The following is a 23,936-nucleotide window of genomic DNA, read 5'->3' as shown; positions in this document are numbered from 1 at the left end:
TATGGTCTACTTTTTTTAGAGATCCGAGTTGGTCACTGGCACCAAGCATGGTCGTTTGACTGGCATTCTTGGGGCAACCGGACACCGCAACTTTCAAATTAAACAAAAGGTCACACCAACCTTTGAGGGTAAATAAAGGGGTAACAGATACCAAGGCAACACTAAAGAAATGACAGGTTTGGGAACTACACCTCAACACCAACTGTCCCATTCTTTGATCTTAGTCGGGGCCGTGCTTGGGTCTGGCACCCATCTTTCTTCCTGTGTCTGTCTGTCTGTCTGTCTGTCTGTCTGTCTGTCTTTCTTTCTTTCTTTCTTTCTTTCTTTCTTTCTTTCTTTCTTTCTTTCTTTCTTTCTTTCTTTCTTTCTCTCACTACATGAATCATGCTGCAAAGCGCCGGTGTTAACCACACCCTACTTGAACGTGATTGGTCCAGATGCCTGTCCCTGTGGACCAATCAGAGAGTGTGTCTGATGGAGTCTTTAGTCCAGTTTAAAGTCCAGCTGGACAGAGATGAGAGGAAGACGTGAAGCTTCTCCTCTCATCAGTTCTTTCTGATTTTTCTGAACTGTTTGATTCTCGGTTGCTGGATGCTGCAGGACGTCTCACTGCTGAGAGTTAAGGAACATGAAGAACATGCACATGGACTCATCATGGGATCATAAGCGCTTGTAGACGTCACGTTTATACTTGAGTGAATCATTTAAATGAACATGACCTACCAGGCTCCGTTCTTCCCGTTTTTGGGGTGCAGGAGGCCCCCGATGGAGCAGGTCACCGGAGGCACCATGATCCTCTCCAGCCCTTCACCACCATCATGTGTACCTGTTCATCATCTACATCATCTACAGCGTGTGGAGAAGGAGAACGGAGAGGACGAGGAAGAGCCGGCGGTGTGTCTGGAGGGCGTCGAGCTCTGGAGGAAGTTTCACCACATCGGTACCGAGATGGTCATCACCAAGTCCGGCAGGTAACTTAAGGAACCAGAACCATTAAAACTCAGAACCAAGTAAAATATGGCCGGGGAAACACGGGGCAGAATTAATAACACCCCTGTAAACATGAGTAACATAAAGGAACATAAACAACAACTGTGGGGGTAATCAGCTCCACGTCTGACTGAATATTCTGATCATATTACTCTAAAAAATACAACTAGAATAAAAATATTGGCACCTCTAGAATTATTCCCAAACTTAATGAAACTTGAAGTGTGTAGAAGCTGAAAACACGTTTGGTCAGATGTGTAGACGTGACCATAAAGGTGTTCTTTATTTCTCTAAATGTTCCTCTACAGATCGTGTCGCCTCTGCTTAAATACTTTTATACAATGTGTGAAATGCTGATTTTTTTTTTTTTGGTAGTTTAGGGGTGTTTAAAACCTAAAGAAAAATGTTTAAAGAAAATTTTTTTATTTAATCTGCTGTTTATTTAATATATTTTTTGAACCCACTAGAGAAGTTTTGAACCGCTTAGGAATTCCAAAACAACCAGGTGAAATAAATAAATAAATACATACATGTTGTATCTTGGGATGAATATACTTTGAGTAAAGGAAAATAAATAAAAATGTAAAAATTAAAGTAAATATACCTGCAATTGTACTGTTAAAATATTTATGTTTTTACAGTATATATAATAAAAAAATTATAATTGTTATTAATATTTGAGTTATGGGTCCAACAACTCCTGCTACCATTACTAGTAATAATAATAATAATAATAATAATAATAAAAATAAATAATAACTATAATAATAATAATAAAATGATAATGATAACGTTTAAATTGATCTATTATTTCTCTAAAATTTTTAGAAGCCACTAAATTGGGAAGTTTTGAATTCCTAAACACCCAGGTGAATTAAATAAAAATAAAAAAAATACATATTTCAACTCTAAAAGCAGTAAAGCTTAAAAACAAATGTAAAAATTAAAGTGCTTACAACTAAATATACCTTCAATTGTAAAGAAAATGTTAAAATGTGTATTTAAAAAAAAAAAGTGATATGTGACCTCCTGAATGTCTCGTCCTCAGTATTACAGATTAAAGGTGCAGTGAGGGGATTTGAACTGATCACATTCAGATTAATTTCTCTCCCTGTGTGTATTTTTCGGGAGGCGGATGTTCCCCTCGTTACAGTTCCGCTGCAGCGGTTTGGACAGAAGGTCCACCTACATCCTGCTGATGGACATGGTGACGTCGGACAGCTGCAGGTACAAGTTCCAGAAGTCCTGCTGGGCAGTGGCGGGAAAAGCCGATCCTGAGGTGCCCAAGCGCATGTACATCCACCCCGACAGTCCGGCCTCGGGGGAGCACTGGATGTCCCGAATCGTCACGTTTAACAAACTCAAACTGACCAACAACACGGCCGACAAACACGGATTCGTAAGTATAAACAACAACAACAACAGTAACAACAATAATAACAACAATATCAACAATAACAAACACGGATTCGTAAGTATAAACAACAACAACAACAGTAACAACAATAATAACAACAATATCAACAATAACAAACACGGATTCGTAAGTATAAACAACAACAATACCTAAAACAACAACAATAACAACAATATCAACAACACGGCCGACAAACACGGATTCGTAAATATAACCAACAACAACAACAACAACAACAAACATGACTTCCTATATGTTAAACATTGTATGTATATATTTAATAATTATATAGATTTATATTATTGATGTTTTTGTTTGTTGTTTATTGAGTGATATGAGAGTTGAAGGTGGGACGATATATATCAGTGTGATAATAATAATAATAGTAATAATAATAACCCCCCCCCCCCCCCCCCCCCCTCTTGTGTTTGCAGATGATTCTGAACTCGATGCATAAATACCAGCCGCGGTTACACATGGTGAGATGTGATGATCTGCTCCAGGTTCCGTACAGCTCCTTCAGAACCTTCATGTTCCCTGAAACCCAGTTCATCGCTGTTACTGCCTACCAAAACCACCAGGTTCCTCCCTGATACCCCCCGTCTGCCCCCCCAATACACTTCTTTCATAACAATCACATTTACAGCTATTACTTATTGTTAGATGAATAATTTAATGATATATACTGTAGATTAATGATGTAAATGATGTAATGTTGGTGCCATGATCATGATCTTTGTCTTTAGTATCTTTAGTTTCTGTATCAGGTCAGAATAGAAAATAAATCGTTTAATCTCGTCGGTGTTACAGATCACGCAGCTGAAGATCGATAATAATCCCTTCGCTAAAGGATTCAGGGACACAGGAAATGGGAGGAGAGAAAAAAGGTCAGTGTGTGTGTGTGTGTGTGTGTGTGTGTATTCTGAGTTATATCATATAATAAATACATGAATAGAATATTAATAATAATATAATAACTAGTGTGTAATAATAATAATAATAATAGAAATGTTGGTGTGTGTGTGTGTGTGTGTGTGTGTGTGTGTGGATCAGGAAACACGTTAAGGTGCAGCTGAGGATCAGGAGTTTTGATCAGAATAAGGATCTCAGATCTCCTGACGTCTCGTCCTCTGATCGTCTGAATAAAGTCCTGCAAGTTCCTACAGTCGCAACATCTACACCCACAGGTCACTGATATCACGAGAGTACTTATTTTACTTCATTTTATTATTATTAGTGTGATTGCCTATGGGCAATTGTGTTATTATTATGAATAATATTTTTACTATTTTATTATTAATATCATTATTATTGTTGTTGTAATTACATTATTATAATTATTTTATTATTATTACTATTATAATTTTTATTAACGTTATTATGATTATTGTATTATTATTATAGTTATTATTATTGTTATTATTTTGAATTCACCAGACGTGCTGTGAATTATAAAAGAAATAAAAATCACTGACGTGCTAAAAACACTTTTTTTCTCCAGATGATTGTGAGAGCGATAACGACAGCGATGAGGAATCAGAGACCTCAGTTCATCAGCATGAACTCAACTCTAGGGATGTTTCTACCACCTTCACCTCCAGAGAGATCTCCACCCCGAGAGATTTACCCACCACCACCATCTCCACCACCCTCAGCCATCAGGAGAAGCTGAAGTACCCGTCGCTGAAGCTCAAATGTGCCAGTGAGCTGAAGGACCAGAGCGGCGGTTCTGAGATGTTAGACGTGACGTCTGAAGCTGAAGAACCTCTGAGGAGCAGCGTTCCAGACCACCAGATTCTCCGTGCCGTGAGAGGAACACCACGACTGCTGCCAAACCATAACTATGGGAATCTCTGGATGCCTCGTGTACAAGTCGCAGAAGAAAATGCTGCTTCTCACCAGGGAATTGTGGGAAATCTTTCACTGTGCTTTCATCCACCTGAAATAACCTCACAGGTAAAATTAAACCTTCATTCTCTGTAATAAATTCTTACAATATTCTTATTCTAATAAAATACGCTACCCTGGTACTGCTGGGATCTGAACATTTTTTTTATTATTGGCTATTATATAAATATTTTAATAAATAATAAAAGTAATAACACAAAAATTAATGAATTAATAAATTAAAAAATAAATAAATTATATGATAAAAAGATTTTTATATAAACATTAAATGGCAAAACAATATTTTGACAAACTGATCTGAAAGAATTGCATTGTTTTTAGAAATATAAATAATAAATTAATAAAAGAAGCTTTAATTTTATTTTTTTATTATACAAAATGCTGAAAACAAAATAAATATTTTTATATATATTTAAAAAATAATAATATAATTACATTATAATTGTAATTTTATAAAATACTTTTTTATTTTGTATAATTATATTTTGGAATTTTTACTTATTACATTGAATTTTATTTGATTTAATTTTATAATAATAAAAAAGACTTGAATGAATAATGAATGAATACATTAAATACATTTTAAATAAAAACTGAACCGGTGATTAAATGATTTATTGATTATTAAAGTCTCACGTATTTTTCAGGCCGTGATCATCTCGCCCTGCTCTCCTCATCATCACTGTGTGCTGGTGACACCGTGGACTCCCCCGACACACCTCGTACCCGCTGTGAGGTACCGACCCCTCTGTGCCCCGTACCCACCGCCACAGCTGCTCCAGACACGCCCGCTTCACCCCGACGCCCGGCCAGACCGAGGGGTCGGCAGAGGTCGAAGGTCGACGATGCTGCCGTCAGTCCAAAAGACGTTACAGTGAACTGAACGAAACCGATCATGTAAAAATCATAGCGTTTAAATAAATAGCGTTTACTTTTTTTTTCTGTTTTTGTCAATAAAAAAGTCCCTTTTATTAATGAAATAAATCACTCCTGCATGTGTCATTTACTGTAATAAATTGAACAATAAATAATAAACAGATAAACATAAAACAATAATAATAATAGTTTACAATAAATAAATAAATTATGTTATCTTGTATTCCTGCTTTGCACCCAGTGTTTCCAGGTCAACTGGACCCGCTGTGACCCTGACCAGGATTAAATTTTAAAAATGAAATGTAAAATGGTCTAACCAACCAGGTGTTTTTGGTGAATTGTTTATTATTATTAAATACTCATTTTTATCTATTTTTTTAATAACGAGGCCACTAGTGGAAAGTAAAAATTATTTTTGGGGAGAAATTGTTAGTAATATTTAATAAAAATATTAAAGTAAACAATTTAGATTATTATTATTATTTATTGTATTATTGTGTATTATGTTTTTGTTCTTTTTGAAAAGATTCTTTCATTCTGGTTATTTATTCTTTATTATTATTACCATCGGACCACAGGGTGAATAAAATAGCTGAAATTGTTATTATATAATAAAGCCTGTTACGCCCTGTTTACCCTGTTTTCACGAAATAAATAAATAAATGTAAATCAAATTTAAACCTGTGTGTGCTAGATATATTTCTGCATCATTATTAATATACTGAGAATGAAATAATAAACAAGTTCTCACCAAATACATGTGACGTGTCTGATGATTTGAAATGTCTTAAATAAATTATTTAAGACTTTATAACTTGTTTATTATTTCATTCTCAGTATATTACTTCTCAGTATTGATTATTTTTCTGATTTATGACATTATGACCGTATTTATATAAAGATGTTTCCGGACTTGCTCTGTGTCTCAGTCAGGATAGACTTCACTAGAACCTCTCTGCTTGGGGTTGTTTAGCATGCTGAATTTTTATGTTAATGTTTGTGTTAGGTTAGGTTAAATAAAGTTCGTATTATTGTTGGTTTTATTGGTTGGTCCTTTACTTGTTGGTTATAACCGTGACTGGCACCTATACAGAGTGTTTGTACTGTGTAGTATACACTTATACTGTACAACATGCACTATTCTAGCATGCTAGTGCGATCGACTTTTATTTTGAAATATTTCTTCGCCCTATATTAATGCTACTTTTACTATGTAACCACTGACGTTTTTCTGTTTCAGGTCTGTGCTCTGATTGGATAGTTTTAATGCCAGTATAAGGCTACAGCCAATCCTAGCACAGAAGGCGGGTTTTTTTTATTTAGTGACTTGATGGGCATTTAGGCTCTTAAAAGTGAGTCATATTTGACTCAGTTTACAGTAAGAGTCGATTCTTTAATCTCCCAAACGACTCTTTGTTTGTAGCGTTGCATTTTTGTGATATTAACATTAATAATCTACTTAACTTATATTTACTACAAATCAAATAGCATATTAAATAGTTATTTCATATTGGCATATTAAATACTATTTACAATGACACGTGAGAGTATAAATACAATATTTTTTATATATTTATTCATTTGATTTGTATGCTTTAATATCAGTCAGTGGGTTGTAATACTGATACAGATCTTTAAGGAATCAAATGTGTTCAACTGATTTATTTACTGATCAATTTGACATATAGTTTGCAAATTAAACTCATCAAATGTAAAGATATAAAACATTAATGCAGTTTATTATTCTACACCACAGGTAGTAGACTGATCCAACTGTCTGTCAGGAGTTTAGCATGTTTTCCCCTGTCTCTGTGAGGGTTTCCTATAGGTATTCTGGTTTCCTCCTATCTTTCAAAAACATGCAGAATGTGAAATAGATTATTTAAAAAATCCTTCTAAGGGCACAGGATCCACTGCAACCCTGAACTGTATAAAAAAGAATATATTGCTAAATATCTTTTTAATAAAAGCATTAAGCTCGCACTATATAACTTGTTTTTAAAAACCGACTCCTTAAAGTGAGTCGACTCCTGACTTTTACCTTATATAGCCGAATCTAAGGCCAGTTCAAAGAGCCGACTCTTATGAACGACACATGATTGCGTTGAAGATTCCGACTGTTATCGTTAGCTTGTTAGCTAACAGATTGACACATTCTCTACCTCCTGTGTGAGTTCTCATCATGTCTCGCATTTCTGTGAATTATATTTTAATATGTGGACAATTTTTCCTGCTCGTGTCGGTGCTGCTGTCGCAAAGCCTCGAGGGAATCCAGTCAGAAAACTCAACCTCCGCCAACCATCCGACCACCTCCATAACAACAACAACCACCACAACAACAACAACAACCACAACAACAACCACTGCTGCTGCCGCCACTGCTACACCTGCTGCTGTTACTACAGAGTTCCAACAACCAAATATCACAGAACATAATAACAATATTACAACCACAGAGAGGGTAAATCCCCCCACCGAGTACGAGTACAGCCCTCCATCACCGGTGGTCCTCTGTCGATACCTGTAAGTACACCTTTTTACATTGACAGTGGATTAATATGCACTCATGTAATTTTTTCAAGGTACCCGTGATTCTGTCTATCAAAATGAAATGACCATTGCTGGTGGACCCACCCCTGCACCTGATATTCACAGCGGACCACTTACATTACCATGATACAACCGTCATACATACCACAGTACTGACTTCATATACTCGAACCAATCCACCACACACTACCATGATACTACCATCATACACTTCTACCAACACCACACACACTACCATGACACCATCATACGCTCCTACCAACATCACACACACTACCATGATACCATCATACACTTATACCAACACCACACACACTACCATGATACTACCATCATACACTTCTACCAACACCACACACACTACCATGATACTACCATCATACACTTATACCAACACCACACACACTACCATGACACCATCATACGCTCCTACCAACATCACACACACTACCATGACACCATCATACGCTCCTACCAACATCACACACACTACCATGATACCATCATACACTTATACCAACACCACACACACTACCATGATACTACATCATACACTTATACCAACACCACACACACTACCATGACACCATCATACACTACTACCAACATCACACACACTACCATGACACCATCATACACTACTACCAACATCACACACACTACCATGACACCATCATACACTACTACCAACACCACACACACTACCATATTACTACAACGCTACACATTACCACAGTACTATCTTCGTATACTCGAAACAACTCACCACACACTACCATGATACTACCATCATACACTTATACCAACACCACACACACTACCATGACACCATCATACGCTCCTACCAACATCACACACACTACCATGATACCATCATACACCACTACCAACACCACACACACTACCATGATACCATCATACGCTCCTACCAACACCATGTAACACCTTTATAGTACCATAATAAGAGTAACACTGTTGTTACTCAATGTGTCATCATACACTCTACCATGACATCACCATCGTACACTACTACTGCTACAATTGTACACCTGTATCTGCATCATCACACTATTGCAATCCTATTATTATACATCCCTACCGACACGTACTGTGTGACATTACCATCACACTACAACCATACACTCCTGATAACGGTACCTGTAGGTGTATTATTTAACCCTTATTTAACCCTCTGCTCCTCTCTCCAGTCCCGATGAGTTCATCTACTGCCGGGATCCAGTGGATCACGACGGAAACTTCACGTCCCTCCAGGAGCTGGGTCACGGCTGCGTCAAGGCGAGTCACTTAAAATCACCCTCACATACCCGCGATTTATCGGTATCGGCACCGACGCTGATCAGAATATCGTCCATATCGTTTCTCTCCTCCTCAGATCGGAAATCAGGGTCAAGTGTACAGTGATGTGAACCACACCCAGGTGCTGTGTAGCGCTTTAGATGGGATCGAGTGTGCCGGGTCTCGGGAGTTCCTCCGAGGGAACGAACCATGCATCAAGTAAGATCCTCTATAATATATGTTCATAAATTATTATTATTATTATTTTATACTAATTTTGAAGGTTTTTTGATCAGGTTCGGGTAAATACAGTGTATCACAAAAGTGAGTACACCCCTCACATTTCTGCAAATATTTTATTATATCTTTTCATGGGACAACACTATAGAAATAAAACTTGGATATAACTTAGAGTAGTCAGTGTACAGCTTGTATAGCAGTGTAGATTTACTGTCTTCTGAAAATAACTCAACACACAGCCATTAATGTCTAAATAGCTGCAACATAAGTGAGTACACCCCACAGTGAACATGTCCAAATTGTGCCCAAAGTGTCAATATTTTGTGTGACCACCATTATTATCCAGCACTGCCTTAACCCTCCTGGGCATGGAATTCACCAGAGCTGCACAGGTTGCTACTGGAATCCTCTTCCACTCCTCCATGATGACATCACGGAGCTGGTGGATGTTAGACACCTTGAACTCCTCCACTGTCCACTTGAGGATGCGCCACAGGTGCTCAATTGGGTTTAGTCCATCACCTTTACCTTCAGCTTCCTCAGCAAGGCAGTTGTCATCTTGGAGGTTGTGTTTGGGGTCGTTATCCTGTTGGAAAACTGCCATGAGGCCCAGTTTTCGAAGGGAGGGGATCATGCTCTGTTTCAGAATGTCACAGTACATGTTGGAATTCATGTTTCCCTCAATGAACTGCAGCTCCCCAGTGCCAGCAACACTCATGCAGCCCAAGACCATGATGCTACCACCACCATGCTTGACTGTAGGCAAGATACAGTTGTCTTGGTACTTCTCACCAGGGCGCCGCCACACATGCTGGACATCATCTGAGCCAAACAAGTTTATCTTGGTCTCGTCAGACCACAGGGCATTCCAGTAATCCATGTTCTTGGACTGCTTGTCTTCAGCAAACTGTTTGCGGGCTTTCTTGTGCGTCAGCTTCCTTCTGGGATGACGACCATGCAGACCGAGTTGATGCAGTGTGCGGCGTATGGTCTGAGCACTGACAGGCTGACCTCCCACGTCTTCAACCTCTGCAGCAATGCTGGCAGCACTCATGTGTCTATTTTTTAAAGCCAACCTCTGGATATGACGCCGAACACGTGGACTCGACTTCTTTGGTCGACCCTGGCGAAGCCTGTTCCGAGTGGAACCTGTCCTGGAAAACCGCTGTATGACCTTGGCCACCATGCTGTAGCTCAGTTTCAGGGTGTTAGCAATCTTCTTATAGCCCAGGCCATCTTTGTGGAGAGCAACAATTCTATTTCTCACATCCTCAGAAAGTTCTTTGCCATGAGGTGCCATGTTGAATATCCAGTGGCCAGTATGAGAGAATTGTACCCAAAACACCAAATTTAACAGCCCTGCTCCCCATTTACACCTGGGACCTTGACACATGACACCAGGGAGGGACAACGACACATTTGGGCACAATTTGGACATGTTCACTGTGGGGTGTACTCACTTATGTTGCCAGCTATTTAGACATTAATGGCTGTGTGTTGAGTTATTTTCAGAAGACAGTAAATCTACACTGCTATACAAGCTGTACACTGACTACTCTAAGTTATATCCAAGTTTCATGTCTATAGTGTTGTCCCATGAAAAGATATAATGAAATATTTGCAGAAATGTGAGGGGTGTACTCACTTTTGTGATACACTGTATTACATATGATTTAGTTGTGGAGATGTTGTACTGCACTGTTACCACTAGGGGGAAACCTTGTATTAGGACTGAACCCCAGATGACTGAGTTGTTTGGAACACAGAGGCTCTTTCTGCCCCCTTTGAGGGTCCAAATATATTATCAGCCTCTAACTTACACACGTGATGCGATCACCAAGCACCAGAACTGGACATCTGAGCAACGGAAGAAGGTCTGGCTCACGGTTGACGCTCCGATTCATCCCGAATATGTTTATCTGCATTGAGGTTAAGGCTCTGTCAAGTCTTTACTGTCACCACTAGGGGGAAACCTTGTATTACGATTGAACCAAAGAGGCCTGAGTGACTTTCTGACCCCTTTAAGGGTCAAAATAAAGCCCCTCTTCCCACCAAATCGTGAACTTACCCACGTAATGTGCATTAAAGCACAAAGGTGTTCCAGATGTGGCTTGGTCGCACTAATGCGCCGTTCATGTGGACCATCCAAGCACCAGAACTGGACATCTGAGCAATGGAAGAAGGTCTGGCTCACGGTTGACGCTCCGATTCATCCCAGATATGTTTATCTGCATTGCGGTCAAGGCTCTGTCCAGCTACTGTCGTTTCATCACAACAAACCAAGTCTTTATAGACCTTAATAACAATTGATTTAACTTTCTTAAGAGGTGCGTCCACATACTTTTGATCACACGGTGTAATTCGGGTTCTAATGTTGGATGTCTCCGCAGGTACACGGGTCACTATTTCATCACCACGCTGCTGTACTCGTTCTTCCTGGGCTGCTTCGGGGTGGACCGCTTCTGCCTGGGTCACACGGGCACCGCCGTGGGCAAGCTCCTCACCCTGGGGGGTCTGGGGATCTGGTGGTTTGTGGATCTCATCCTGCTCATAACCGGAGGCTTGATGCCCAGCGACGGGAGCAACTGGTGCACGTTTTACTGAGGGGTGGTCAAAAGTATGTGGACACCTGAGCGCGAGCCGGTTGGATGTTTCATGCCTGGACTGGGGGCTTTAATGTGGACTTTTGGCAACATGGTGAGCTCAGGTGTGTGCGGGGGCGTCCACACTGCAGGACACAAAGACTGCATGTGAGTGGGAGGGGGGTTTAACCATTAAAAAACATGCCAGTAGGTAGATTGGCTGCTCTAATCTGCCTCTAGGTTCCAAATAAAATAAAATATGTATAGCCCTGTCTCAAGACCCACCGCAACCCTGACCAGAAAACAGCGGGTTCTAAAAGTGAACAAATAAATGATGCTTAGCAACATGGGATCAGGAATTTGGACCTGATTTAGAGTTTGGCATGTTCTTGCTAAATATCATGCACCTTTTCTTTTGCTTCTCTGCTTTCCTGAATCTCCCGTATACATGCAGAAGGTGGATTGGGTGCTCTCAGTGACCCCAGTATGTCCCACCCATCAGCACACGCCCGCCCACCCGCCAAAAAAGTTGGGACACAGAGTCACAGAGTAGTTTTTTTTGCTTTGTACAGTGTAAATATTGTTTCTGTTGTAAATAAAAACCTGTTAAAGTGACCACACACACACACACACACACACATGATAATAAAGTTGAGTTGAGTTTCTTCTCCTCTTTAAAGCTCTGCAGCTCTGGCTTGTTGTTCTCAGAACGTGACGTCGGCGTTCTCCTCTCCAAGATTTGCATCGGAACGCTGATGGAAAGCAGCCAAAAAACATTCCGATCTCGTTTTAGGTCAAGTACTGACAAGGATTGTGTAGGTGAGCGTATAGCGCTCGGAGAATCAGCACAGCCTGGTATCCCCCCCCTAACCCCCCTTTTACGCTGGCTTTGATATATTCGGGTCGTCACCTGAATCTATTCTGGGCTTTTTCGGGAGAGTAGCGACGCTCTTATAGTACTGGATTATTGATCGGTATGTTGCTGATTCAAATCCCACCATGGCCAAGTCATCACCGTTGGACCCTTGAGCGAGGCTCATAAAGCTGAAATGCTCGTCAGTGCTGGTCGTTTACACAGATCCGACCGGCTGTGTGTGTAAGGTTGATTGAAGGTGGTGTTAGGGGTTCCTAAAACTTCCTAAATATCTCACTATTCATTTTAAAAAGTATTTTTCTTCTTTTTGTGTCACATTAATCGTTATTCGTATTTATTTATTCAATAAAACAGACTGTGTGAGTGTTGAATACTTGGCAGCCTGGTTCTCTGCCTCTTCTGATCGTGTCACCGTATCCAGTAATCCAATAATAATAATAAAACTAATCTGTGGTGGGGTGAATCTGTGCAGCGTGATGCCTCTGTGCTCATTTTATATATTTTTTATTTATTTATTATTTTATTCATTATTTTTTTCTGAGAGCAGCGGCTGATAAATCCATTTCGTTCCGTTCGGAGAATCTGATTTGTTACGGCACGACGAAAACAGCGCCACAAGATCAGCGCCGTGTTCTGAAAGAGTGTTCCGAGAGTTAAAATGCATGAAATTAAAAAATAAAACAACGTTTTAACAACCTAAGTGCTCAGTGTTTAAACATCTGCTTTTACCAACCGCCTGGAGCTGAAGGTTCGTCTGGTCCACCTTAAAAAAGACAAGTTCCAGCACAATCGTTTTTAATTCTATCAAAATAACACCACAATGCACAATGCACCACACACATTCACTATAAAGATACAACTGGAGTGATTTAACGCTACATTTGGGGGGACAGATTAAAGGAAAACCCCAATTTAGTTTGCTGTAGGTCCATCATGAGAAATTAGAACAGTGACTGGAGAATCCCAAAATCTCCCACAGTTGTCCAACCTTCTTTAGATCTGATGATTCTACAGGACGATTGTACCTGTGTACATGTGCATATATTGGTAAGAGACCACTCCCATCAGAATAGAAACGTTTCATTCTATTGAATAAATTCACACTGACATGCTGTGACCCTCCCATCATAACAAAGCCATTAACCGCTCACTGTAGGGGTCGAGCATTCAGACCAGCACCGTTCTTTTGGTGTACGCCACACGTTCCATGAAATTCCCCAAATAATAAACCCCGTAGTAACCCGATGTTGCCATTTTGTTCTTTCAATTTAGCTAATCTGGTCCTGCTGTAGAGCACTTTCGTTTTTCCTTTAATTTGTCACCGTTTTGTAGAAACACGTTCACTACTTAAACAACGTCAACATTTTACAGATCTAACTAAAACCACCCCGTCGAGCTGATATCGCTACTGGATGAACACGATGTAGCTTTGCACCACTGTAGACAACCTGATAAACAAAAGTATGTTTACAATCAATTAATCAATCAATAAATCAATTACAGACAGTGACCCAGGTCTCCAGGATCCATGCCTCTAGTTGCCGCTTTGATGCTCCGTTTAGCTAATGACTGAAAAATATGGTCTAATTTTGCGCTGCTAGGCTATTCATTTGCTAACCTTTGCTTTATTCAAATAAAACGTTTAATTCCCTGATTTACATGTGGGATGTTGAACTTGTAATATAATAAATGTGCCCTTCGAGTGGTTAAATCCATAAAGATGTGATTTTGAGGCAAGAAAGCAATACGGCCACTAGAATACACTTAGCTGTGTGGCTACATGGGTCACTATTGAGTCAGGATAATGATTTAGCAAGCTAGCATATGTTTTTATCTTTTTATATAGGGATTGTTAACACAGAACGATGCTAAAAACAACACAGAATTGTCAAGAACGTTAACATTTACCTCAGATATGATGAGAAATTGCTAAAAAAAATACTCAGAAATACTTACATTTACACGTAGCAAAAAGCGCTAATTTAACCGATATATAGAACTTTGAACTTCTAGGTTCTACTTTCGAAGCATTTTATATCACAAGAATAGGCACAACACTGGGAAGCACACAATAATAGCCTGATAGCTAATCTGCTAATTAGCGGCTTGCTAGCTTGTGCTGTACTTTCAGCTAAACCTGACCTAATACAGGTCACTAAGCGTATATAAACTCATGCTATATACATTCCATTAGTCACGTGGTGGTTAAATTTGCAAACAGACTTGATGCTTGCTAGCATGTTCGAACACGTTTGCTCGCTAGCATGTTATTATGTCTTAGTAACCAGGAATAATACTGTAATAACGCTGTGTTAATAGCTCCGACAAGATCAGTGAGTCTCGTTAGAACAGAAGTGGGCTTTCGGTCCATCGCCGTGGCTACAGTTCGTCGGAAACGATCGTCAGCGTGACATTTTCGTTAGCGCGCTGCACGGCTACGAGGAGCGACTCGGCCGATTGCACCGCGTGGCTCACGTCCTCCGTGGTCTGGACCAGCTTGCCGTTGATGCTGATTATGACGTCGTGTTTCTTCATGCCAGCGCTGGAAAAAATAACATCCGTAACGTAAACAAAAGCTGAGGATCCGTATAAAGGTGGATGATTAGTCATGCAAATAAAATTAGTTTAAGTTTTTATTTATTTATAATAGTTTAATTAGTCCCTGGCCTCCGTTGATATGCCTGCAGTCAGTAATGGATTAGAGTTTATTACTAGTATTTATAATGACTAGGGTTGTTGTATGTTAGGGTAAGGCTAACATTTTACCACAGGGTCGCATTCGCTAACGCTACGACACGTCTTTTGGAGGCATTTTCGCCCAGGCTGATGGCATCACATACTATTTCAGACACGAGTTCTTGAGAGGAGCAGGCTGTGGACGAACAGTCTAGAGCCCTGGCCTGAACACTGAATGAAGGGATGTCAAGGACCAAATTAAGGACACTGCTTGTGTTGGTCAGGATCCAAGCAGAGAATTACTGATTATAACTGGGATCTGTACCTTATTGGCTGATTTATTGGCTAAAACGAATTAATCTTATTTTGTAGTTGTAGAGGATGCCAAAATAGCAGTAATCTTTGTGTGTCCACTGGCGGGCGGGGTAATGGGCGGGGTAATGGGCGGGGCCATGCATTAAGTACATGTGTTTGTACTTGACTTGATGGGCACTCTTGGTAGTGGTACAGGATCATGACTCGTTGGTACTGGATTGGATTATTGGATGTAAAAGGAACATAAGGTCCTAAAACTGGAATTTTTGGTACTAAAACAGGAACCTTTGGTACTTTTTGGTACTGAACTGGAAGCTTTGGTACTGGATTAATGGTTAATAAAGTCTTCTGGTACAAAATATTGTTTTTGCTCAATGTCAGACCTTCAGAATCAAAGTTAAATCTTGAGATGCCTGAGGAGATTCACATTCCCTCAAAAAGTCCTTTTTATTGTTCCTGGGCTTTTGTAATCCCATAATTCTGTGGGTTTATGAAGCACGGATTCAGTATCTCTGCTGACAGGCGGCTGTTTTGAGCGTAACGGCGGCATTTTCGGCCTTATCCCAATCCTCCGAGGCTCTATAAACCACGTGTGTCCTCAAGTTCTCGCCTCCCTCGTTCTGTCACGCTGCCAAACGGCCGGCGGTGCACAACACACCGTAACGGGACAGAAGCCGAGAAACACGCGGAACGAAACGCCCCGTGGCACACGGCGGGGCATAAATCGTACATCGAGGCTGGGCTTGACGGGATGAGTGTGGCCCCGGGCTGCGGCGGTGGGCGTGAACGAGGGTTGAGGTGTCGTGGCGTGGACCTGTTTTTCTTACCTGGAGGCGGCTGATCCAGGGATCACCTCGTAGACGTAAACTCCTGAACTGACTTCTGGGAAATTGCTCTCACGCTCTCTTAGATCCCTGATCAAGCTGCCAGGAGAGAAAAACAACTTATTTTTAAAGTAACTTCAAAACACTCGACAACTCAAAAATATTGGACGTCCACTGGATGGCTAATCAGCTCTGAGGAAACTGGTACACCGCTACACCGCTCGGTAGTTGGATTCTTACTACACAACAGACTACACAACCCAAAATAAATAATTATTAATGATTATTAGACTAAACACCCAAACAGTTGAGGCCAAAAGATTACACCCACTTGTGTATGGGATCATGGGATTGTAATGATCTCTGCAGCTATTCTTTATCTCAATTGAGTTCGAATCTCAGCTCTGCTACCAGTCGGCCACCAGTCAGCTGGGTGGGAAATGACTTGGGCTACAATAAACTTGGGGAAAAGGGGAGAAAATGCACAATAAACAGGGCTAGTTTGAATGCACCCATTAAGTGAGTAGACGTAAAAATGTCCAAATAGGACGTCCATCACAAAAATCAGTGTCCAGGCCAGTAGCTCTACATCAATGTTAAGCCCAGTCACCTGTCTGAGGAATCTTAATTTGCTTCTTGTACCCTCTACCTTAGGTGGGCACAGGAACATAAACTGACCGGATCACTGGAAGCTTCGCCTACAAACTCTGGGTGGATATTTTTAGTCCGCTGCCCCTGTGACCCTCACAAGAAGATGAGACGCATTTGGCTTGTTAACATTTCAGTGGAACTTACGTGGGTGTCAGCTGTAACATCCTCACTCCGATGTACCGCTTCTTGGGCCGGACGTTCCCTGCGGACAAATAGAGATGAATTCGACATTTCACGAGGAAACAGTTCGGCCTTTTGAGCGATGCAAACGAGCAGCCGAACAGACCTTTCCTTTGTCTCTCGTAGGAGTCGGCCAGGAACTGGCGTATCCGGTCGGACGGAATCGCAAATGATATTCCCGGCGTGACCTTCAGCGTGTTTATGCCGATGACGTCCCCGTCCTTGAGACACAGAAAAAACCCAGCAGAATAATAATAATAATAATAATAATAATAACGACGGGACAATCCAGCCTTGAGGAGGAGAAAGGCCGGCCGGTCTTTGAGGAGTGCGATCCAAATTACCCAGCTGCGGAAAGAAGTTCTTCCATTTTAATCAGACGGACGGAAATAGAAGAACCTGTTAGAACTTTTAATGGATGGAGGCGGCCTCGGAACGCAGCAGCATGAAAAATGTGATTCATTAAGCTTGCATAATAATAGAGTCGCTGTGGCCTTAGCCGGCTTCCTCAGACAGCTGTGTTAGTTGAACTCACTTTTACTGCGTTATTATGAATTACTCCACAAGTGAGGACTTTTTTAAAGCTACCATTAGAAGACCTGGTTCGTCATACCTGCATTAGAGCCGACACCGCCCTGAACTGTAGTTTATCCATCATGCTTTATAATGCTTCTACCTTTTATGTATTTCTTCAACTTTTGTAACTGTTTGCTCCTGAATAGCATGGTGGTGGTGGTGGGTCTGGAGTCAATCCCAGTAAGTCTACCCCTAATGGCTGTGAGGCAGGGCACCAATCCATCATCAGATTCTCACCAAGTGCAGCCACAGTCGATATTACACTGTAGGAAGTCTTAGAAGAACCATAAGGAGGAAGATCTCCTAGAGAAGAGACTTGCATGGAAGGTGTTAGAGTGGGAATCTGGGATGAAGGTCAAGTTGGAAGCAGGTAAGCGGGTGTGGTCCTTCTCCTCGTTCTGCTTCATCAATCAGTTTGATAGCCAATCCACCGATTTCATATTTACTCAAGCTAAAGGAAGGAAGCTAACCCACGCCCCGTCCGACACGTGGGCAGCAGCCGTATGCATTTTGTCACCAGCAAGTGTCTTGTATGGTTGTGCTTTTTATTATATACAGATGCTGAATGTGCTTAGCTTGCCAAGAGTGACATAGAAGACAACATGCCAACTCCCAATGTACCCAGTACACAATGTGTACAAGCAGGACCTGATTTGTCCTTCCCATTCATTTCTAAGCCATGTTGGTGGACTATTTCTGCTACAGGAGGCACGATGGGGCGGCATCACCAGGGTTTTTATTGTCCTCAATAATACCTTTGATTTTTAACCTCTTTACAAGAGCTACAAATAATTCTGAAGCTGATCGAACATTCCATGCTCGACCAACATCATCTACATCACATAAACCAGCTTTATATGGTCTTAAACAACCACTGTTGATTTGAAGGTTACATTTTGTGTCTCTTTAATGGAATTGTGTTTTATTGTGTATTGCCGGGAAATCTGGACCGAAACGACATCCTGAGGTAGAGCCAGAGGCGTGCGGCGCTTCCACGTTCTCTGGATCGATAGGAGACCCCACACGGTTGATTCATCCGAAGAAATGAATCGTAAAACAACGGAGACGAGCGTCCAATCAAAGCTTTGTACGTTGGCCAGATCAAAAACAAAGACGTGGCCTTCGGCGCCGAGGCCGATAGAGGCGAACGACACGGAGGCGGCCTGAAACGAGCACGACGGAAAGAATGAAAGACGTGAAAACACTTACCAAGTTCACCAGCGGCCCTCCCGAGTTTCCATACTGCAACGAGACACAGAGAATCAGAATTAGAGATTTTATTTATCTGCAGTTTGCACACAATTAAAAAATGTTTTATTTACAAGCGAGGACACGACACTTCAGACACTACAGAATCCCATTCTTACTTCTGTGTAAACTATTCTCATAACAAGTTTTGCTTTTAGTTTGAAGATGCAGAAACAAACTTGAATAGATCAGGAGATGAAGTAGAAGAAACTCCAACAACGACAAGTACAAAATTATTTAGGGACCTTGAAGTAATAACATGGATTTCGAGGCTTTAATCAATTTAGTTGAAAATCTAGAGTAGAAACTTTAGGCATGTCTTTTAACCATGTAGAATTTGGAGTAGATTTCCCAAACCCATATCTATCTAACATTATTTATCCCACACATGACCCCCACAAGGTGCCCCCACTGTCCCAATATTAGTTGTAAGAGTTCGTGAGGTGGTCGGTGTTCTTACGTTGATGATGGCGTCCGTCTGGATGTACTCCATGTCGGAGTTGTGGAGGCCGAGCTCGCGCCCGCCGCGGTGCGTGGTGCTGATGATGCCCGTGGTGACGGTGTTCTGCAGCGAGAACGGGCTTCCCACGGCCACCACGAACTCGCCCGGCCTCAGGTCCGAGGAGCGGCCCAGTGACAGGATGGGCAGAGCCTCCTGCCAATGCCAAGACGAAGAGAGGAAAGCGTGAGAAACTGGGAGGCTAACGGTGCTCAGACTGGAAACCAACGTTCTATATAAGTGTGTGGACCTGAACGCGAAGGCTTTAGTGATTTTCTTTAGATTTTTTACATTTTTTGATTAGACTGAAAGCCAAATAAACCCACGTTATTAAATAATAAAATCTCTGTTCCTGTACAGAACGCGTCCCCAAGAGTTCAGCCTTTGTGTGAGTATTTATTAACGATCCACCAAAATAATTGAGGTTGCCGCCCATCTGCCCTCCTGCAGCGAAGCTCGTAAAGCATTTTTGGAATGAAGTTGGATTAACAGGCTGAAGCGTCTGACATGCTGCTGCCTGCCGGTCCTCGCCCGTGCCGGTTGGGGAGTGTTTTGTATCGTTGCTCCTCAGGCAGGACGCTTCGCTCCATCTCTGCCTTTCGCCTCGCAGGCTGAGGAGGGCGCTCCTCCTGGATCCACCTTTGTTCACCCCCTCGAAGTCTGCCAAGTCTGCATCATTACCATAATTTACCTACATTACTGACCAATTGTGGGCTTTTGAGCTTGACAGGTTGGCAATCTGAGAGGTCTGAGGCAGAACCACATGGGTGTAAATTGGGGTATTGATATTTAGGGACACGTCCCCTACCGATTTTCAGGGAGGACTGAATTGTCCCTACCAGTACACTTAGCCATACACAAACTGCTCATTTGGCTTGGTTGGGCATTGGTGGCAGAAGTATTTTCCAACTGGAGTCCACCAGTCTGCCTCAGTTGGTGTTCTGATGATCCCAAATGGATCATCCCAAAGAACCATTTAGTACACTTTTCATCATTTTCCTCGTCACCAAACCATCCAAAGAGCCCCTGGTTTCTCTAAATGAGGACATTACCGACCTGGAAGAGACCACTCCCATTAGGAAATGTTCCGAATAAATCAGGTCAAAAATAACGTTCTATTGATTGGCACAGACCGACAAATGCAGCCAAACCACGCCAGCAAAACGTACCTGTGTAACGTTCCCTAACGACGTCAGAATCGTATCTGCACCCTTTACTAAAAACAAACCCTGTTTGGAAAAACGTGGGGCGTCAGGTGCATTAGCCGCCGCGCGGCGCCAGGATGAGCCTAAACTCTAATTAATCAGAGCGCCGAGGAAATCAGGCAAGAAATTGACAAGAAATGGAATCTAATTTTAGGAGGCAGGCGTCCTCACCGAGGTGCTGAGGCGCTCCCGAATTACCCCAGGATTCAACCAACCACGGCGAAGCGTGGAGACCCTAATCAAGCAGTAAATTCTTAGCCTCATGTTTCTCTTCTGCATATTTAATTCAGATCCTAGAGGTGCTACAGGCTCACGTTTCTACCGTATGTTACCCACGTCTAATAAAAATGGCTCCTATAAAACATGAGGTCAAAATTTACTCTGACGATTGATTTAATGGGGCAGAAAGTTTTATTGTTGTGTTTAAATTGGTGGCTTGGTGTCATAATTCCTCATCATTGATTAGAAATGACCGCAGTTGGTGAGGTCTAGGTCTGCAAGGTCTAGAAGTTACCCAGAATGATCCAATTCATGATGAAGCAACACCATAGTTTAAAAAGTACAAAATACATGGAACAGTAGTCATTTAACAAAGGTCAAGACCCCAAAAAAAATGCTAAAACACAAATATAAAAGACATGGGCTGGGAGGGGCTGTGCATGTTGGTGAAAGCCCAACAACACTGCACCTGGTGTTGTTGGGAACAGTGGTGGGAGGATTATGCACTGGTCTATGAACTCCAGGGGCCTGCACAGAACCCTGACCTCAGTCTCACCAAACACTTTTGGGATGAATTGGAACATCAGACCTGACCTCATTAATGCCCTGTTGACTAAATAAAAAGTGGAAAGTCTTCCAAAGGGGCGGAGACTGTTACAGCTGCAAATCGGGAGGCGGCAACACAATACTCAATATAGTAATGAATATGGGATGTTCAACACCTCATGATCCAAGCCAATGTTTTGCAGATGGACGTGAGGGAACCACTGACCCTGACCCACCTCAGACTCTATCTTGATCAGAGCGATGTCCAGCTTCTGATCCACGTCTACGATGGCGGCCTCGTGACGGACGCCGTTCTTCAGCTCCACTTTAATCCGCTGCTTGTTGGACAGCACGTGAGCGTTGGTGACGATCCAGCCGTCCTCTGACACTATGAACCCAGAGCCGGTGGACACCGGGACCTCCTGACTGGCAAACGGGAGTCTGAGGAAACATCATGATGAAGAACAACAGAGGGATTTAAACAGCAAATCTTCTACAACTACCTGATATCCACAAAATCCCTTCTAACCACCTGTTGTTCATCAGTATAACAACAGGTGTACAAATGTGACCATTTAGTTCTGCTGCTTCTCTCTCAGAAATCATGTCCTGCAAAGATTACACCATGAGCACAACATGTACGAGAGCAGAAATCTCTCTTCTCTCCAGAAACATGCTCGCTTTAAACGACCACCAGGTCCTCAGTCCTCACCTTTTGAAGAGCTCCAGGTGAACCACGGCGGGGGCGATCTTGTCCACCACGTCTGCTATGAAGTTAAACTTGTAGCGCATGCTGCTGGGGTTCTGAGAACCTGATAAAAAAAACAACTGACCGATAATAACAGACGTACTGAAATGTATACTGTGTGCTTATACAGCGTATTTATCCAGATCATTTATTATAATAAATTATTAATAATAATAACAATTACAAAAAAATGAATAAATAATAATAATGACAACAATAAAAATAGTCAATGAATATTAATACTATTAAATCAATAACAATAATTACAGAAAATAAAAATATAATAATACTAAAATTAATAATTTTATACAAATAATTTAATAATTACAATAATTACAAAATAAAATATAAAATAATAATAATAATAATCCCTTTTAATAATAATAATAAAAAAGTTTAATAATAGTAAAAATTGTTAATGTGATAATATAATAATAATAATAACAATTACAATAAATAATAATAATAACAATATGAATGACAACAACAATAATAAAATTACTATATAATAATACTAATAAATCAATAACAATAATTACAAAAGATGACAATATTATAATATAATAAAATATACATATATAATAATAATAATACGTTTTAATAATAATAATGAAAAAGTTTAATAATAATTGGTAATATAATAATAAATTAATAATAATAATAATAATAATAATAATAATAATTATACAATTACAATAAATTAATAAAAAAAATAATAATAAATAATTACAGCAATAATAATTTTTTTTAAATATTTATACTAATAAATCAAAACAATAATTACAAAATAAAATATAAAATAATAATCCATTTAAAAAAGAATATATTTTTAATAATAATAATAATAATAATAATAAAAAATAATAATAATCTATAACTGCATGTAGTTTTAGTTTATTGCACTTTACCACAGTTTAACTAATAATAATAATATTTAATAATAACAATAATATTTAATAATAATATTTAATAATAATAATAATTTATAACTGTATGTAGTTACTGTGAAATTTACTTTTGTTTTGTTGCACCACAGTTTAACTCTTTTTTTTATTTATTAATTTTCTGCACTCACCGGACTCGCACGCGCCCTTCTGGACGGTAATGATGGCGGGCGCGCGGCTCCGCTCCGCTCTCCGGTTCTCCGCTCGGAGGCGGCACACGCTCGGGTAAGTGCGCCCGTCGCTCCCGCACACCGGGCCTGCAGACACGCACACGCATTTGCGCGCGCGCTCTCCCGCGGCCGCCGGCGCGCGGTCACAGCGCAGGCCCTCGCCGCAGCGCGCGCGTCCCCGCAGTCCGCACGGATCGCCCTCGCTGGCCGCGCACACGGTGCAGCAGCGGCACGCGTCCTTGACCACGCCGAAGTAGCACGAGTCCGGCGCGGGCGGGCAGCGGGAGCGGTCACACAGCTCCGGACACACCGACCCGGTCACGGTCCCGGGCCTTTGCGCGAGCGAGGCCGCAAAGAGGCACGAGAGGAGTTTTAGTTCCCACATGATCCACGTGACGCGGC

The 23,936-nt window shown here is 41.1% G+C and overlaps 3 protein-coding genes across 3 annotated transcripts; 2 read left to right on the top strand and 1 right to left on the bottom strand.

Annotated features, from left to right (window-relative positions):
* The first annotated feature begins 714 nt into the window (after positions 1-714).
* Positions 715-5,275, top strand: tbx3b (T-box transcription factor 3b). Its single transcript, XM_063018346.1, has 7 exons — positions 715-971; positions 2,122-2,389; positions 2,842-2,988; positions 3,218-3,294; positions 3,461-3,594; positions 3,909-4,363; positions 4,963-5,275. Exons 1-7 carry the CDS (start codon positions 715-717, stop codon positions 5,191-5,193), a joined length of 1,569 nt encoding a protein of 522 aa, XP_062874416.1. The 3' UTR covers positions 5,194-5,275.
* A 2,008-nt stretch (positions 5,276-7,283) lies between these two features.
* Positions 7,284-12,546, top strand: tm2d2 (TM2 domain containing 2). The gene is made up of 4 exons (XM_063018149.1): positions 7,284-7,714; positions 8,950-9,037; positions 9,135-9,256; positions 11,668-12,546. Exons 1-4 carry the CDS (start codon positions 7,374-7,376, stop codon positions 11,879-11,881), a joined length of 765 nt encoding a protein of 254 aa, XP_062874219.1. The 5' UTR covers positions 7,284-7,373; the 3' UTR covers positions 11,882-12,546.
* Positions 12,547-14,630: 2,084 nt separating this feature from the next.
* Positions 14,631-23,919, bottom strand: htra4 (HtrA serine peptidase 4). The gene is made up of 9 exons (XM_063017599.1): positions 23,496-23,919; positions 22,385-22,484; positions 21,909-22,113; positions 19,664-19,858; positions 19,165-19,197; positions 17,486-17,600; positions 17,344-17,401; positions 16,552-16,647; positions 14,631-15,275 (listed from the first exon to the last, which is right to left on the bottom strand). The coding sequence occupies exons 1-9, from the start codon at positions 23,917-23,919 to the stop codon at positions 15,113-15,115; spliced, it is 1,389 nt and encodes a 462-aa protein (XP_062873669.1). The 3' UTR covers positions 14,631-15,112.
* Positions 23,920-23,936: the final 17 nt, after the last annotated feature.

The sequence above is a fragment of the Trichomycterus rosablanca genome, chromosome 21, assembly GCF_030014385.1.
Source record: "Trichomycterus rosablanca isolate fTriRos1 chromosome 21, fTriRos1.hap1, whole genome shotgun sequence".
Taxonomy (NCBI): Eukaryota; Metazoa; Chordata; class Actinopteri; order Siluriformes; family Trichomycteridae; genus Trichomycterus; species Trichomycterus rosablanca.
Note: the sequence above shows the minus strand (reverse complement) of the source record. Positions and strands in the feature narration are given on the sequence as shown.

What these genes read in the sequence shown, in the direction of transcription:
- tbx3b (XM_063018346.1), top strand. Translation starts at nt 715, where the DNA reads ATGACCTACCAGGCTCCGTTCTTCCCGTTTTTGGGGTGCAGGAGGCCC. An exon ending in CGGCCGACAAACACGGATTC is followed by an intron (nt 2,390 to 2,841) that starts GTAAGTATAAAC and finishes TTGTGTTTGCAG; the next exon opens with ATGATTCTGAACTCGATGCA. An exon ending in CTGCCTACCAAAACCACCAG is followed by an intron (nt 2,989 to 3,217) that starts GTTCCTCCCTGA and finishes TCGGTGTTACAG; the next exon opens with ATCACGCAGCTGAAGATCGA.
- htra4 (XM_063017599.1), bottom strand. Translation starts at nt 23,919, where the DNA reads ATGTGGGAACTAAAACTCCTCTCGTGCCTCTTTGCGGCCTCGCTCGCG. An exon ending in ATGTTACAGCTGACACCCAC is followed by an intron (nt 16,648 to 17,343) that starts GTAAGTTCCACT and finishes CTCTCCTGGCAG; the next exon opens with CTTGATCAGGGATCTAAGAG. An exon ending in CCTGGATCAGCCGCCTCCAG is followed by an intron (nt 15,276 to 16,551) that starts GTAAGAAAAACA and finishes TATTTTTTCCAG; the next exon opens with CGCTGGCATGAAGAAACACG.
- tm2d2 (XM_063018149.1), top strand. Translation starts at nt 7,374, where the DNA reads ATGTCTCGCATTTCTGTGAATTATATTTTAATATGTGGACAATTTTTC. An exon ending in GTGGTCCTCTGTCGATACCT is followed by an intron (nt 7,715 to 8,949) that starts GTAAGTACACCT and finishes TCCTCTCTCCAG; the next exon opens with TCCCGATGAGTTCATCTACT. An exon ending in TGGGTCACGGCTGCGTCAAG is followed by an intron (nt 9,038 to 9,134) that starts GCGAGTCACTTA and finishes TCTCCTCCTCAG; the next exon opens with ATCGGAAATCAGGGTCAAGT.